We start from the raw sequence: 15,879 nt of genomic DNA, 5'->3' as shown, positions 1-15,879 counted from the left end.
GCTATTTTCTTGTAGCTGGACACACTGCAAGAATGTCATCTGAGAAGACCTGGAGGTCTCTGCAGATATCTATCGCAGCATGTACAGTTACAAGAAAATATCCATGCTCATTCTGCCTCAAAACAACATGGAAATGGCCATTTGGAGGAGGTGCTGTTTACAAAGTGAGCATTTGGGGATGGCATTGCTGGACATAGCTACAAAGATGTTGATGCATCATACATGTACGTCTCCGAATACAGGATCCCTGCCTATGTATTTTTAAGGAGAGAAAAGAAAACACACACATACACATAAAGAACTGTACCTCAGTGCAACCCTTGACATCCTCAATTAAAAATCCTAAGGAAAAGACCATGAAAAGTGTTACCTGTCAGAATTGGCATTCGTATTCTGGATGTACCGTTGTTCTGACTGATTAAAAAACATCTCTGTGTACAGTGGTGCAACATTAAAACAAAAAGGCCATTGGTGATAAAGAAGAAATGTATGTCTATTGCTGTCAGAGGCTTTTGGGTTATTAGATGTACATATCACAGTTGCATCTTGTTTTTCTCCTTTTTGTTGGTATGTAGCCCACAGCAAACTTTTGATGGCTATTAATAGTTACACATTTACTTGACTATTCACGTGATTTTCATATTACCTCCAGCTCTCTTCATCTGCTTACTGCCTCGTATGATTTCAGGGAAGTTTGCTGTTATGAGAGAAATTCCAAAATAAACAGAGCTTTTCAATGTATGTAGTGTAATAATATATAATGTGATGCATGTCAAACAAAGTTCTTGGGAGAGACTTGTGCTCAAGTCCCTGACTAGTTTATTTGGTGACCTGTATGCAATGGTTGGGGGTAACCTGTCCATGCTCCCCTCAACTGTGTGGAGCAAGGGTGATATAAAAATGTATGCTGTTTGTTGTGGGTCTTCAAGTCATTTCCAACTCACGGCAACCCTAAGATGAACCTATCATGGAGCTTTCTTGGCAAGATTTATTCAGAGGGCATTTACCATTGCCTTCCCTTGAGGCTAAGAGCATGCAATTTGCCCAAGGTCACCCAGTGGGTTTCATGGCCAAGCTGAGAATCAAACCCTGGTCTCCAGACTCATAGTCCAACACTCAAACCACTACACAGCACTACAAAGCATTATATTCAGTGTTTTATTAGCAGCATTTTTTGAAATTTCTTCCCTTCTATTCTCTAAGGTTGTTGTATCTCATATTGTTGTAATAAAATGGGTTTTGCTTCTGAAGCGCTGCAAACAGATGGAGGGTAAGATGGTGATGCCATTGTTCTCAGAGTAACTAGGTCATGATTTTGTGAGTCTGGGGAGAAAAATGTGCTGATATCTTCTTTCTTTGGAATCCTGGCCTCACAAGATTCAATTAACTTTGAGTAAACATTGTTACACTTTGCCAAAGCTGCTTACACGTCTTAACCCTGCCCTAGTAGCATACATGGCTAGGCATTACCTTGTGAGAGCAATGCAAGACATCTTCTTGCACGTAGGCAGGTCAGGGAAGGAAAGGAGCTTCCTTTTGCTGTCTTAAGATGAGAATACTCTAAATGGGACACATATAGAAAGATGTACAGGATCTGGTCTAAGAGCTTCCATTTAATCTTTTCAATATGGATGGGCAACTGTGGAAGGCTAGGAGTCCATAGTAGCTCACTCAGATACTTTATAGGGCCACACTCTGCCCTACCATCACTTTCCTGTAAATAAAATCCTTTTTTTTAATTATTTTTGGCATCAAATATCCTTATGAGGGGCATTTTCACCATGTTTGGAGTCACTATAATCACAAGGAGGCCTTTTTTAACAATAGGGAATGAGAGGAAGAGCCAGCGTGGTGTAATGGTTTGAGTGTTTGGCTACAACTCAGGAGACTAAGGTTTGGTTCCCAGCTTGTCCATGAAACGCACTTGGGCAAGTCACATGTTCTCAGACTCACTGGAAGACAATGGCAAACCTCTTCCAAAGAAATTTCCCAGGAAAACTCCATGATAGAAAACCCCAGGAAAACCCTAAGTCTTAGGGTTGTCATAAGTTGGAAATGGCTTGAAGGCACACAACAACAAGTAAAATGGTGTCCCTTATATAAATGGCAAAACCAAGGTATGAGATGAAGTCACTTCCCATTCACTGTCTGTTGCAAAGAAAGCCTGTCCTGGGCCTAAATTGGCATGGGAACTGCAAAACATGGTGGGAATGCTTTGTAGTTGTTCCGTTCCTTCCTCTCAGGTAGATTCCAGAGGGTGATGCTCAAGGACAGTTGCTCTTCAAAAACAGAGCTTAATTGTGGCATCCCTCAGGGCACCATCCTGTCCCCGATGTTATTCAACATCTATATGAAGCCACTGGGAGAAATCATCTGTAGACATGGAGCGGGGTGTTATCAATATGCTGATGACACCCAAATATACTTCTCCATGTCTTGGTCATCAGCAATGACGACAGATGGCATTTCTCCCCTCAGTCAATGTCTTGCAGCAGTAATAGACTGGATGAGAGAAAACAAGCTCAAGCTGAATCCAGACAAAACGGAAGTACTTACGGTAGGGGCCCCCAAACCAGGTATCGGGCCGCAACCTCCAGTCCTAGAGGGGTTCACGCTCCCCTCAAAGGACTGTGTTCGCAGCTTAGGGGTGCTTCTCGACTCATCGCTTCAGATGAGGAATCAAGTGAATGCGACGGTCAAGAGTGCCTGTTATCAGCTCCGGCTGATAAGTCAGCTGCACCCTTTCCTGGAGCCGGGTGACCTCGAAACTGTAGTACATGCACTGGTAACCTCAAGACTTGATTTTTGCAATGCGCTCTACATGGGTCTACCCTTGTGCCTAGTCCGGAAACTTCAACTGGTACAGAATATGGCAGCCAGATTGATTACAGGAATAACTAGGAGTGACCACATTACACCAATATTGAAATCACTCCACTGGCTGCCTATTTGTTTCCGGGCACAGTACAAGGTGTTGGTCATTACCTTCAAAGCCCTCCATGGCTTGGGCCCAACCTACTTAATCCATATAATCCGGCCCGTACCCTCAGGTCCCCTGGGAGGAATTTGTTGCAGTCCACAAAAACCAGATTGACGGCAACCTCCCATAGGACTTTTTCTGCAATCGCTCCTACTTTATGGAATGGCCTGCCAGATGAGATCCATCAAATTGCCAACCTAGAGAGCTTCAAGAAAGCTGTCAAGACGGATCTCTTCCGGCAGGCCTTCCTGGAATAGAACCCGGCATGTAACATTCCCCACAGAGACTTATATAAGCGAAGACTCTGCCCACCGTTATTTTATTATTGTGTTACTGTTTTTAGATTTTATCATTGTAAAATGGACAGAATTGTTTAATCCTTTTTTAAGGGGGGAATTGTATATATTGAATTTTTTAAAGGTTGTACGCCACTTTGATTGTGGTATCAAAAAGCCGGATATAAATTAGTTTTATTTATTTATTTATTTATTTATTTATTTATTTATTTATTTATTTATTATAGGTGCGTTACAGACTTTGGGGCGGCCTGTAGGCGCTCCTTTCCCCGCCAGATCGGGGCCTCAGCTGCCAGAACGGCAGCCTCTGGGGCCCCGATCCACCGCTTTCCAGGCCGTGGGGAAGTGGCAAATGGCCGCTTCCCCACAGCCTGGAAAGGGGTGTCCTTGGGGCTTCAAGCCCCAAGGACACCCGGTGGCGGTGGGGAGGAGGAGAAGGGGGCCGCTCGAGGCGCTCTCACACGGCGCAAAGACATCACGTCCGCGCCGCCTCGTTTGGAGGCGGCGCGTTCGTGACATTGTAATGGCGGCCCCCGTGTGGAACGGGCGCCGCCATTTTGTATGGACTCGATCCGTACTAGGGTTAGGGGTGTCCGTGCTATTACGCCTGTGCAGAACGGACCATAGGCTGCCGATTAGCTTCCGGGCACAATACAAAGTGTCAGTTATTACCTATAAAGCCCTACATGGCCTGGGCCCGAGTTACTTAAGGGAACGCCTCTCCCTACATAATCCGCCCTGCACTCTCAGGACATTGGCACAAAAATATTAGAACACCCCAAAACCAAGTTGAAAACCACCTCTTGTAAAACGTTTTCTGTGATGGCCCCTAGACTTTGGAACAACTTACCGGAAGAGATCCGTCTCTTACCTTCTTTGGAAGTCTTCAAGAGGGCATTGAAGATGGATCTCTTCTTGCGGGCCTATCCAACGGATCTCCTCTAATCTGATTTTGAACATCTGAATATGATGACTCGATTCTTACGACTTTGAGCAATACAGCGCGCCCGCGCCATACACGGCCTTGAGCATACGCGTTCAAGCCGCAGGGCGCGCGCGGGGCGGAAGGGGCGGCGTGTCCCATTCAATTGAATGGGCGCACGCACCCGTTGCGCCCCGCGCGCTCCCGCACCGCCACACACGAGCACCATTGTTTCCAATGGGGCTCGAGCATAGGCGGAATTCGCCTTACGCGGAGGGATCCGGAACGGATCCCTCGCGTAAGGCGAGGATGGACTGTACTGTAACAACTCTTCCCCTTTTTATTTTTGATTGATGTATTTTGTATCTATTTTATGATGTTTTTACTGTTGTAATCCCGCTTCGATCCGAAGGGAGAAGCGGGAGATATAAATAAAATTTATTATTATTATTATTATTATTATTATTATTATTTAAATGGCCATCACACTCCCAGAGGGCAATTCAGAACTATCTAGTGATAGATAGATAGATAGATAGATAGATAGATAGATAGATAGATAGATCAGAGCTATCTAGTTATAGATGGACAGCGAGAGAGAGAGACTGCAAATTTTTGGAAAACTGAGGACCCAGTTTGCCCTGCACACTCCCTAGAAGGCATGTTGGAGATTTTTTGTGGTAGCCACAAAAAGGCCTTGGGGGCCCCATGTGACCCATAGGTCACACTTTGCCCACCCATCCCTTTTGTAAATGTAGCTTGATTCCAGACTTTCTGTATATTTTGGGAAGGCGTGGATTCAAGAATTGAGCACTGACGTACATGTCTTCTAGAGGTTTATTTGTGATATGAGGTTTGAAAAGGAATTTGAATGCAAAAGAAACTTGTGGTTTCGTGTTGTTTTTCTTGATCGTTAAGATGAGGATTTCTGTCCCTTGAATCTAGGAATTGCTGTTTGCAACATCCCCTCAGCAGCAGTGGAAGAGACGGCAGACTCCACTCTGTGCCATGTGTTGAATCTCTACAGAAGGAACACTTGGCTCTACCAGGCACTGAGGGAAGGAACCCGGGTGCAGAGCGTGGAACAGATACGGGAGGTGGCTTCTGGTGCAGCTCGTATTAGAGGCGAAACACTCGGCCTGATTGGATTTGGTATGTTGGTGACTTCTGGGGGAAACTTCTGAAACAAGATGTTGACAGTTACCAAAAAAAAAAAAAAAACCAGGCCTTACAAGAAGACCTGTATGTGGATTCTTCAGTCACGCTTGACAGTTGCAAAACATGTTGGCTGGGAGGCTGAAAACATGAGAAGACCATCAAGCATAGGCATGTGATTCGCATAGCTCACTCTTCTGGCTTTATTACTAAATCGCTTAGCTCTCCCTTCTGGCTTTTTTTATTAAAAGTCACCACTCGTGACTACTTTTCTCCCATATGAGAAAATAATTTTTGTGATAGGAGTAGATAATGTTTTGGGCTTTCCAGATGTTTAGGATTCAACCCCTGGGAGCCCCAGCCAGCATGAATAGAAAGCCAGCATGGTGTAGTTGTTTGGGCATTGGACTAGGACACTGGGAGGCCAAGGTTTGAATCCTGGCTCAACCATGGAAACCCACTGGCTGACCTTGGCCAAGTCACACTCTCTCAACCTCAGAAAATGACAGTGGCAAGCCCTCTCTGAAGAAACTTGCCAAGAAAACCCCTTAGGGTCACCATAAGTCAGAAAGGACTTGAAGGTACACAACAACAACAAGCCCCAGCCACCAGCAGTGGCCAGTGGTAAGGGATTTGGGGGACTGTGTTCCAGATTACTATAGGTTCCTGTCTCTGACTATACACTGTTAAAAAAATTCAGGTTTTCTTTAGCACTTGTTCCACTTAGGACAGTGTACACACATCCTGCTCATGATTATCCTGTGAAGAACTAGGAATGGAGCTCATCAGGAAGAGGGAATATCTTGCTGCAGTGGAGATATTTCCCAACAAGCAGGCTTTGATTTCCTGGAGGTATAGCTATTCCTCAGGTTGATGCCCAGGGATCACCCTCACTTTTATAATAGCTGTTAGGAAGCTCTTTGCCTGCCCACCCCGCCAGCTTTTGAGTTCAGAACAAATTAGGTGGGCTAGTAGTCATTGGCACTTGCTTCTCACTTAACAGACTGTGCTGGGTTGCACTTTGGTGCAAAGACTTATTAATGAGTACTCAAGAAATGTCCATCCATGCCGAATATGGCAGTTGAGAAAGGAAAGGGACTCCTCCCTCCCCCCAATTTATAACCCCACAGAATCACATTTCCATTAGGAAGGATTGTTTGTTTGGCTTTCACTCTCCTTTCTGAAAAAGAAGACTTGTACAGTATCTTGATGTAGAAGTCGGGTAGTTGAGCCCAGGCGTGACATTGAATTGGAATGACATTGTGGATAATGACCTGCTGATTGCACTGCAGATGTCCCTCTTTATCAGAAGAGCCTTATTAAACCTTTGCTTCCAAACCATGACAGTTGTCTTAGTCATGCCCAATTAAATAGCCATTCAGCAAGAGTGCAGAAGGAAAAAGGGTGGGGGGAGGAAGAGAATCCTACAGCAAACAAGTTGCTCTTACAATAAATAAGGCTCAGAGTGGGCTTGTCATTATTGTTGTTCCAAAGTCCTTTGTAATAATATTTCTTTAACATGCCTTTCTGTTTTAGTTCAAAATTGAGAGGCCCTGCAGAGGCTTAGATGTGGCTAGGAGATAACATTTTTGTAACTATTATGAGTGTTGAAGATCAGTACTCTGATACTTGGGGAAGATCTATCCCATGCAAAGGATGACAGTTTGCCAGCCAGTTTCATATCTCTGCCCCTACCCACCCCTTGTTCCCCCAATTTGAGAATTTGGCACTACCCCCATCAATAGTTCTGCATTGCCGATGAAAGCTGGGACATGCTTCAGTGTCCTCATAGCAACGTCTGTTCACATTAATCGCCTCTGAAGTGCGATGGCAAACAGTTAATGGACATTTTTGAAAAATGCCATAGCTGCTTATATTCTAAAAGCAGATTTGAGTAATGCCCTTGTACACGCTGCATTACACGGTTTGTATTTGACCTTCAGCTAAGTCAGCAGTAAGACTGTCTGTCCTAAGAATGTGTCTCTTAGAGATTTAAGATCAACCAGCAGGGAGGGAGATAAAAAGAAGGGCACAAAGCAAGGTGTTCTTGGTTATGCTGTTTGTGAATCTACAAAGAATGACACATTTGAATAGGTCTCTCTTATATGCACAAATTCTGCCTTTAAAAAAAAATCTCCAGGTGAACTTAAATTGGGTACTGGGGAAGATAACAGCAGGGGCAAGTTAACATTTTTTTAAAAAAAGTATCTATCTATCTATCTATCTATCTATCTATCTATTTGTTTGCTCAATTTACAATCCCACCTTTCTCCTATGAATGGGACTCAAGGTAGCTTACAATAAAATAATACAAATATTTTTATGTTTTAAACATGCTTTTTTATTCTTTTAATTGTGAATTTTATATAGAACTCTGGTTTGCTTCTCTTTTAACTTTTGTATTTAATAGTTTTTAACTGTACTTTGTTTAAATGCTTGTGAGCCACCTTGAATCCCATGCTGGGAGAAAAGCCAGATATAAATCAAATAAACAGAATTAATGACATAAAATGAATTAAAGGATAAACCATGTTGAAATACCATTTTTAAAGAAGTAAATAATGGAAAATTAATCATTTGGAGGCCTTAGCATTTCTCATTCATCCAGTATTTTCCAGTATATTCATTATATATTGTAATGAATTCTTACAGTCTAAATTGGGTGGGAATCATGCAGCCATCTAAACATTGTTGGCCTGCAACTCTTAGCATTCCTCACCATAGGCTGTTCTGGCTGGCACAACAGGAACGTGCAATCTAACATCTGGGCATCTGTATGGCTTATACCCTTAGTCTTAAGGAAAGCCTATGGTCACTACCAGTTTTATGTACAGAGGAATACAAAAGCCATAACTATGCTACTAGAGCAAGCTTGTGCACTTCCAAGTCAAATGAGAAGAAGCCCACTGGCTATCTATCCTGCCCTCAGACCTTGACAATCTCTATCTGTGAACTCTAGACAGCTAGCAACAATGACAAGTTTGTCATTAAATTTGTAGATTACCATACTTGGTGGACCACAGTATTTGCTGTATTGGAGTGACAATTTGACCTCGTGGGTCTTAGGCTACACAAAATCAAAGAACAATAGGACCATTCCAACTGACAGCATCCTTTATGTCTGTCCCCCTCACTCTCATATCAACATTTCAAAGGCAGGACATCCTGATAAGTAGGAGGATCTTTCTACATCATCAAAGTATTTCCATAGCCTTGTTCCATGGGTCATTCTATTATAATTTTTATATAAGGTTTGATTATAGCAGAGGGCTGGGGATAGCATGCAGCTATTTTTGGTTGGTTTTTTTTTAAGACATGAAGTACTGTAATAAAAAGTAAAGACTGGCATCCTGTTCAGCAGTTACTAGATAGTACACTGGACTGACAGTATTGTAGCTGTTGGGGATTTATGCTTAAACTTGTGAATTACCAAGTGACCCTCCCCCCCAAAAAAAGAAATTTACCTTTGCAGCTTGTAAGCACCCCATCATTTCTGAGGTGTGGAGATTCAGGAACTGGGGAATGACATCTGCAGTGCTCTCCCAGTCTCAGGGTGTGTCTCAAACAGGCAGATGGAGAGGCACAACTGCTTGCATTAGTGGACCCTGCAACTGGGAGAGCACAGCACATGTCATACTTCAGTGCTCTAAGCTGCAGCCCCTCGGAAACACTTCAATCAGGATGCTGCCAGGATGGAAAGGTAGGTTTTTGGTGGGTAGCATTATCAGACATAAGTACGACAGATATCTGTTATCATATGTTGACAATGCAGTGGATGGAGAATGCCTTGCTCCTCTTTCAATTTTTTAAAAAATTGGCAGTGGTTGAGCAGGCAAAGAGAGGAGACAGTTTTTCTGGGTGTGAAACAAGACATTCAGTGCTGGGAAAATATGAAACTCCTGCACAAGCAGTTCAGCTTTGGAGAGCTGACGTTAAAACATATGAAACCAGCTCAGTGTATTTTCAAAGCCTAGCAGGACCAAGAGTGTGGCAAAGGCTAAGCTGCACTGAGAGAGTAGTAAAAATGGAACTTGCAAAAGAGGCTTCTGTGCGGTTACCAGTGTGCACTGGTGCCAGACTGTTTCCTTCTGGAAGTGCTGCATTTCAGCAGTCCTGACAAAGAGATAATACAGGAGAGAATCAATGCAGCATGGATGCCTTTGCCTGTAGTAGGAGAGAGTGCATTTTGGCAGCAAGTCATACCGATTGGTACTGTTGAATGCACTCCTTGGAATTTATGTGCTGCTGCCATGTTGCCAAGCCTATTATGACAACTCTGCCTTTCTTTGTTTCTGTTTTTTGGCTTAGGTCGCACTGCGCAAGCAGTTGCAGTTCGAGCCAAGGCATTTGGATTCAATGTGATCTTTTATGACCCATACCTGCAGGATGGCATAGAAAGGTCCCTGGGAGTCCAGCGGGTCTACACCCTCCAGGATCTGCTCTACCAGAGTGACTGTGTGTCTTTACACTGTAACCTCAATGAACATAACCACCACCTTATCAATGACTTTACGATTAAGCAGGTAATTCTGAATGGAAGGTGGGATTGTCTAATTGGCTCCCACTTCAGTCTAGGAACATGTGGTTCTGGAGAGTCGAAATTCCTCTTGGCAGAGTGGTAATATAAAGCAGATGCAAAGAGTGATCATATATATTTTTAGTTTTGGGATAGTTAAGAGTTAAAGCTAATTGTCCACCTGTCTTTTGCACATTATTCATCAGGTGAGGCCACTTCAGCAGGTTAGTCTAATAATGTCAATAATTTACAGAGAGCCTAATGTTATGGCATGTTGCAAACCAAAGATTGTTTGTCTTTCTCTGTTTTATTAGCTCAAGTCCCTTTCTTTTCTTTTCGTATTATATTTGCTTAAATCATTGATCTTTGTCAAACAACTGTGATCCTGCATTTATAGATGTAACTACATTGTCTGCCATCCAAACCACCCTCTAACCACCCCATTTCTCAGCTGTAGCCCTTTCCCCCGAAAAAATTCTCATCCATGTCCTGGTTGGTGGATAGCCAGGGGAGGAGCAAACAAACATCCAGTATTTTTCTATAGCTGGATGTACAGCAACATGCATGCATAAGGACCTCCAGAGGTCCCTGTAGACCAGTGGTCCCCAAACTGTGCCCTTTAAAAGATTGGGACTTCAGCTCTCAGAAGCCTCAGCCATGCGGCCAATAGTCTGAGATTCTGGGAGCTGAAGTCCAAATCCCTTGAAGAGCACTGTTTGCAGACCACTGCTGTCATTGCTCTGCATCCAGTTACAAAAAATAGCTGAATGCTTCTCTGCTGCTCTCCACACCTTGCGCCAACCAGGAAATGTCCAGATTGGGGGGCTGCAGCTGAGAAAATGTACAAAATGTACTTTGAGTGGGAGGGTTTTGCTTGTTTCCCATTCAGTAATGAATTCCACCCTCTTCAGTGACCAAAAAAGGGGAGTGGTGATGGTGGATGTCCAATTTACACTATCATAATTCACTAACAGGTTGCAGCCTACAATTAGAGGAAATAGACTGGTTGTTAATAAACAAGTGAAAGAGTCTGATATCTGCATACTTCCTCTCTTCACCATCTTCCCTCTTCCTTCTCTCTTCTGGAAAAATAAACTTATGGGTCATGATACCATAATACAAGGATGATGCTCTATTTTTTTTAAATTGTTTAATCTTGTTTTAACTTAAGTGTTGTATTAATTTTTATTGATGTGTTTTTTTATTGTAAGCCACTTTGAATCACAATCTGGGGGAAAGGCAGGATAGTAGTAGTAATATAACAACAACAACATCAGTCTTAGTCTGACCCAGCCAAAAGTAGTTACTGAATCAAGATCAGAACAAATGGGAGCTGGATCATTGGAAAAAGTGGGCATTACATTCTGCCAAAGGAGATCTCAGCCCCCAAATGTTCTTTCATCCCTAGTAGCAGTGGCTCCCATGTAAATCCTTTCAAAATCAACTTAATTTCTCACTGAAAGCCGAAGAATCCCCATGGACCTGCTTCTGCCCTGCTGTTTTCATCCTGTGCTGCTTTGGTTATGTAGTTAACTTAATTACCTCTATTCTACACAAAGAGCACATAAATAAGTAGCAAATGGGCACTTAGAATATTATTCCTAGTGCAGCATTTAGTAGCCCAGGAAAGCACCTTGGGGACTCAAAGCATCCATGTAAATGGGTAATGCTTCCAGAAAAGAATATTCAGTTATAAGGTTTGTCTTTACTATAGCAATATTTTCAGAAAAATCTACAGCACTTTTAAGCTTGAATGAAATGAGAGTGCATGCAGAAACTTATGGCCTTGTAATAGTATTCTCGGTAGGGGAACAAGGGAAGAGGCAGGGCTTAAACTGGCACTTGCTCCCAAACAGCACTGCAGTTTTTAATTTCTGTTTATTTTGGAAATAGATTGATGGCTGTGCAAGTGAAGGAGGGTGCTGTTGCACTCATGTCCAGCTTGTGATCTTCCCCTGGGCAACTGGTTGGCTGTTGCATGGATGAAACAGTAGACTAGAAAAAAAGCTTTTGATCCAATCCAGTTTGGTTTTCTTTTGGGGCTTAAGAGAGTAAGCTGCTTGAAGACCCTTTGCCCTGGAGAAAGTCTGTGGCTGAAAATGCATGGATCATTTTTCATGAAATAAGACGTCAGGGTTTCAGTTTTGTGAGCCAGATCTTCCTTTGCTTTTCTGGGTTATCCCTCTTTCCTCATCTAGGCCTAGAACTAGTCCCAGTGTGAGAGTATTTATTAAGCATTCTGTGCTAAGGTGAGAGATCTAAAGAAGTCTTTAAAATCTAAAGAAAAGTTGCATACCTCTGTACAGACCTTACCCTCAAAGTATTTGCTTAGATGTGGGGTGTGCTAGGTGATGTTGCCTCGGCTACAAGGGGCTCGTGTTCCATGTATGCTGAGTGTCATAAAAAATTATGCTAGAATAGAGTTTGTATTTCTTCCTGGCCCTAACAGATGAGACAAGGAGCATTTTTGGTAAACACAGCACGTGGTGGTCTGGTGGATGAAAAGGCCTTAACTCAAGCCCTGAAGGAAGGAAGGATACGAGGGGCAGCGCTAGATGTGCACGAATCAGAACCATTTAGGTAAGTAGAACTTTTATAGAATTTTTAATGAGTAGTCTGTCTGCTGCCACACATTGTAGGCAAGATCTATATATGCCATCATGAAATATCTTGCAGATACACACAGTAAAAACCAGAGCCTGAAAATAGTTCTTTTTCATATTACTACTGGCCATGATCCCTGTGGGATTCAGAGGGTTGGAGACCACAAAAATTAAATTTTCCAACCTCTAGTAAAAACTGGATATTCCCCAGGAAGCTGCTGCATCATTTATAAAATTTATTGCACAGAATCATTCAAAATTAAAAAACAAAGACTCATAAAGACTTTATCATCTCACTGAATTGAAGTTGCCATGCCCTTTTGATTTTAGTGTTTGGGGACCTGTTTGAACAGAGATCCCCAGCAAATTACAACCACAAGACACTTCTTGTATCCCTGACGTCTTTAACTTGGGGGTTAAAAGTCTTTGGGAGGCTCTCAAGAATTGTTACAAAAATAAATTCTAACAGAGCCGGCATGGTGTAGTGGCTTGGGAGTTGGACTAGGATGTTTGGAGACCAGGGTTTGAATCTCCACTGGGCCATGGAAACCTACTTGGGCAGTCATACTCTCTCAGCCTTAGAGGATGGCAATGGCAACTTCCCCTCTAAAGAAATCTTGCCAAGGAAACCCCACGATAGGTTCACCTTCGGATCCCCTTAAGTCAGAAATTATATGAAGGCACATAACAACAACAAAATTTTCTAGCAAAATAAATACTTCAATGATAATTTAACCATTGTTGGTAACTGACCAGCCTTCCTTAGTAATGACCCTTTCTTTGGCTTTTAATTCTGATGCATATATTCACATTTAAACTCCACATTCTAGGGAAGAACAAAACAGAATAAAAATGTATTTTTGACTGAGAAAGGCTAGCTAACATGAACAAGCAATCCAACATAAGGCTTTTTTTTAAGAAGTTCTTTGAAATATCAGCAGTGGCTGGTGAGGCCTGTTTGCTATGCAAAGGCACAAGTAATAAATGGAGTGGATGTCCCAGCCTTCAAGCAAGCACTGGGAGGTGGCAGTGCAACCAGGGGGCACCTCACACAGCACCATGGTTGCATAATCTGGTTGCTGGCTGGATAGTTACCCCTGCCAAAATCAGCTGACTGCAGAGGAGATCCTGTTCACCCCTTGTGTAAAATTATGCCACACTGGAGTTAATGGATGGCACAGTTTTTTCTGCTGTGCAAACAGTTAATCCCACTTCTTACGTACCTCTAAAGACCATACTTATGGAAGCTGATGTATAGTGACTTGTATAACATAATTTATGCCAGAACAAAGCCAGAGTAGGATTTGGGCCTGTGCAAGAGGCAACTAGGTAGACAGCAAGCCTACGCATCCATGTTGCCACCAGAGGTTTCCTCTGCCTCTCCTGCTGCCTCTACCACTTCATTTCCTCTGATTGCATCTAGTCAACTACTTTTCCTAGTTGTCTTTTACTGGTTTTCTTTCTGTGTGAGATCATAGGTTAGTATCCTGTATTTATTTATTACCAGTAACTTTATATCTTGCTTTTCCTCCAAAGTCCACAAGGTGGCATATTATGGACTGAAAAATCCCAAATCTATGAGCTGGGACCAGCAGGGAAGCAGGTGACAAGATTCTGTGTTCCCTAATTTGTGACCAGAGTGAGGATTTGACTTTGGACTTCCCTGGTTCACAAACTTTCCCAATGGCCTTAGTCAGGTCACATTTTCTATCCCTTGTAATAACCAGAATAGCAACCTGGGCCAGAATCCTGTTAGGTATTTACATATGCATGCACACTGTAATTAGGGGGATATTGTCTCAGTCTCCCCAATCCCCACTTACTGGGGAGCAGCTGCTGTGATCAGTGGGGATTTGTTCCCTTGTTGCTCAGGAAGCAGCTGATTGACTGTCCCAACTCCTCCCAAGAGCAATTTCCAGTGTGACAGGCAGAATCAGGGACCCTGTCACAATTCCCCCTGATGCCAGACATCACTCATGTGGGAAGGGAAACAGGCTTCTATCTATTGTAGCAGCTGCTTCCCAGTAAATGAAACTTGGGGGACTTTTCCGGTCCCTATGTAGACCCAAAACTAGGGGCTGTGTAGGAATTGTGACTACCAAACAGTCATGAGTGTGTAACTCTAGGTTACACATTTGTAACTGCCCAACAGGATTTGGTCCTATTTTCTAATGGTGGTGTGATTAAGAGTAAAAAGCATTAAGGAATTTGGACCCTAGAAACACTGTAGAATATATATTATGTGTACACTTTAAACTGCTCTCTTTGGAAGGAGTTTTAACAGTTGTGGCTTGTATGCCTTGTACCCAGTGCTGGGTTTAAAGAGAAGGTGAGGCAATTGTTTTATGCATAGCTTTTATGTACAGGCTGAATCGCCCTTATCCAGAATTCCAAAATCCTCCAAAAACCAAAACTTTTTGTTGGTGGCTGAGATAGTGATACCTTTGCTTTCTGATGGTTCATTATGCTCAGACTTATATAAAAAGATGCAGCACCAAATTCCTCAGCTACTTTCTAGTCCTTTTTTATTCCAGACATGTTTTAGTCTTGAATAATGGCTGGCATCCTTTCTGGTCATTTTTTATTTTTTTTTGGTCTTTGTGGAGGTCAGAATTTCCCACAACTGTGCAACAGCTGAAAGCTACCAATCCACATTTTCTCAGCTGCAGCTTCCTTCACAAACCCTGCAGGTGTGATGCCATTGCTCTGCATTCAGCTCTAGAAAAGTAGCTGGGCTCTTGTCTGTTCTCTGCCAACTAGGAAACAGCTGGGTTTGGGGAGCCACAGCAGAGAAAGATGGGGTTCGTAGGTTGGACAAGAAACTATCATAACTACATCTTATAGCTGCATCTCCTAATGCTGAATTGTGGCCACTGTGTTTTAACTTTTTTACTTTTGTTAATATTCCTGTAAGCTTTCTTGGTTTCCATTTTTGGCAGAACATTTGGCTATACATGAAAATTAATAAACGCAGGATAATCTATCAGGATTCTCATTCACTGAGGAGCATTATAATCCCATTTAAGCAGAGGAAGCTAGAGTCCCCTTTCCGATCTTTGCACACAACTAAGCTTGGTGGGCATGAGTATCCTTGTCCATCTGCCCAGCTCCTTGTTCATCCATATGGTAGACTGTGTCCACACTGAGCAGGGCTATAGGAAAAGGGAAAATAGAAACATTCTAAGGCATTTATTTGTGAACTCTTTTTTATAGTCTGTATTCCTTTGTTGTTTTTCCCTGTAGCTTTGCTCAAGGGCCTCTGAAAGATGCTCCTAATTTAATTTGTACACCACACACGGCTTGGTACAGCGAACAGGCCTCACTGGAGATGAGAGAAGCCGCTGCAACAGAGATACGCCGAGCAATCACAGGTACAGCAGCTTGGTTTTCCATGGGCCAGTTTAAAT

General features: G+C 42.8%; 1 protein-coding gene across 3 annotated transcripts in view; it reads left to right on the top strand.

Moving 5' to 3' along the window:
* CTBP2 (C-terminal binding protein 2) overlaps window positions 1–15,879 on the top strand; it is a 273,592-nt gene that overhangs the window by 245,898 nt on the left and 11,815 nt on the right. For all 3 annotated transcript variants that reach the window (XM_089510115.1, XM_089510113.1, XM_089510114.1), the window contains 4 exons: window positions 5,144–5,350; window positions 9,662–9,876; window positions 12,319–12,449; window positions 15,716–15,843. In XM_089510115.1, the coding sequence (XP_089366241.1) occupies window positions 5,144–5,350; window positions 9,662–9,876; window positions 12,319–12,449; window positions 15,716–15,843 (681 nt within the window). The remainder of the gene's footprint in view (window positions 1–5,143; window positions 5,351–9,661; window positions 9,877–12,318; window positions 12,450–15,715; window positions 15,844–15,879) is intronic.

Source organism: Sceloporus occidentalis, unplaced genomic scaffold (assembly GCF_023333645.1).
Source record: "Sceloporus occidentalis isolate IW3139 unplaced genomic scaffold, rSceOcc1.0.p SCAF_2, whole genome shotgun sequence".
Classification (NCBI taxonomy): domain Eukaryota; kingdom Metazoa; phylum Chordata; class Lepidosauria; order Squamata; family Phrynosomatidae; genus Sceloporus; species Sceloporus occidentalis.
The sequence above is the reverse complement of the archived record's forward strand: the minus strand, read 5'-3'. Positions and strand labels throughout refer to the sequence as shown.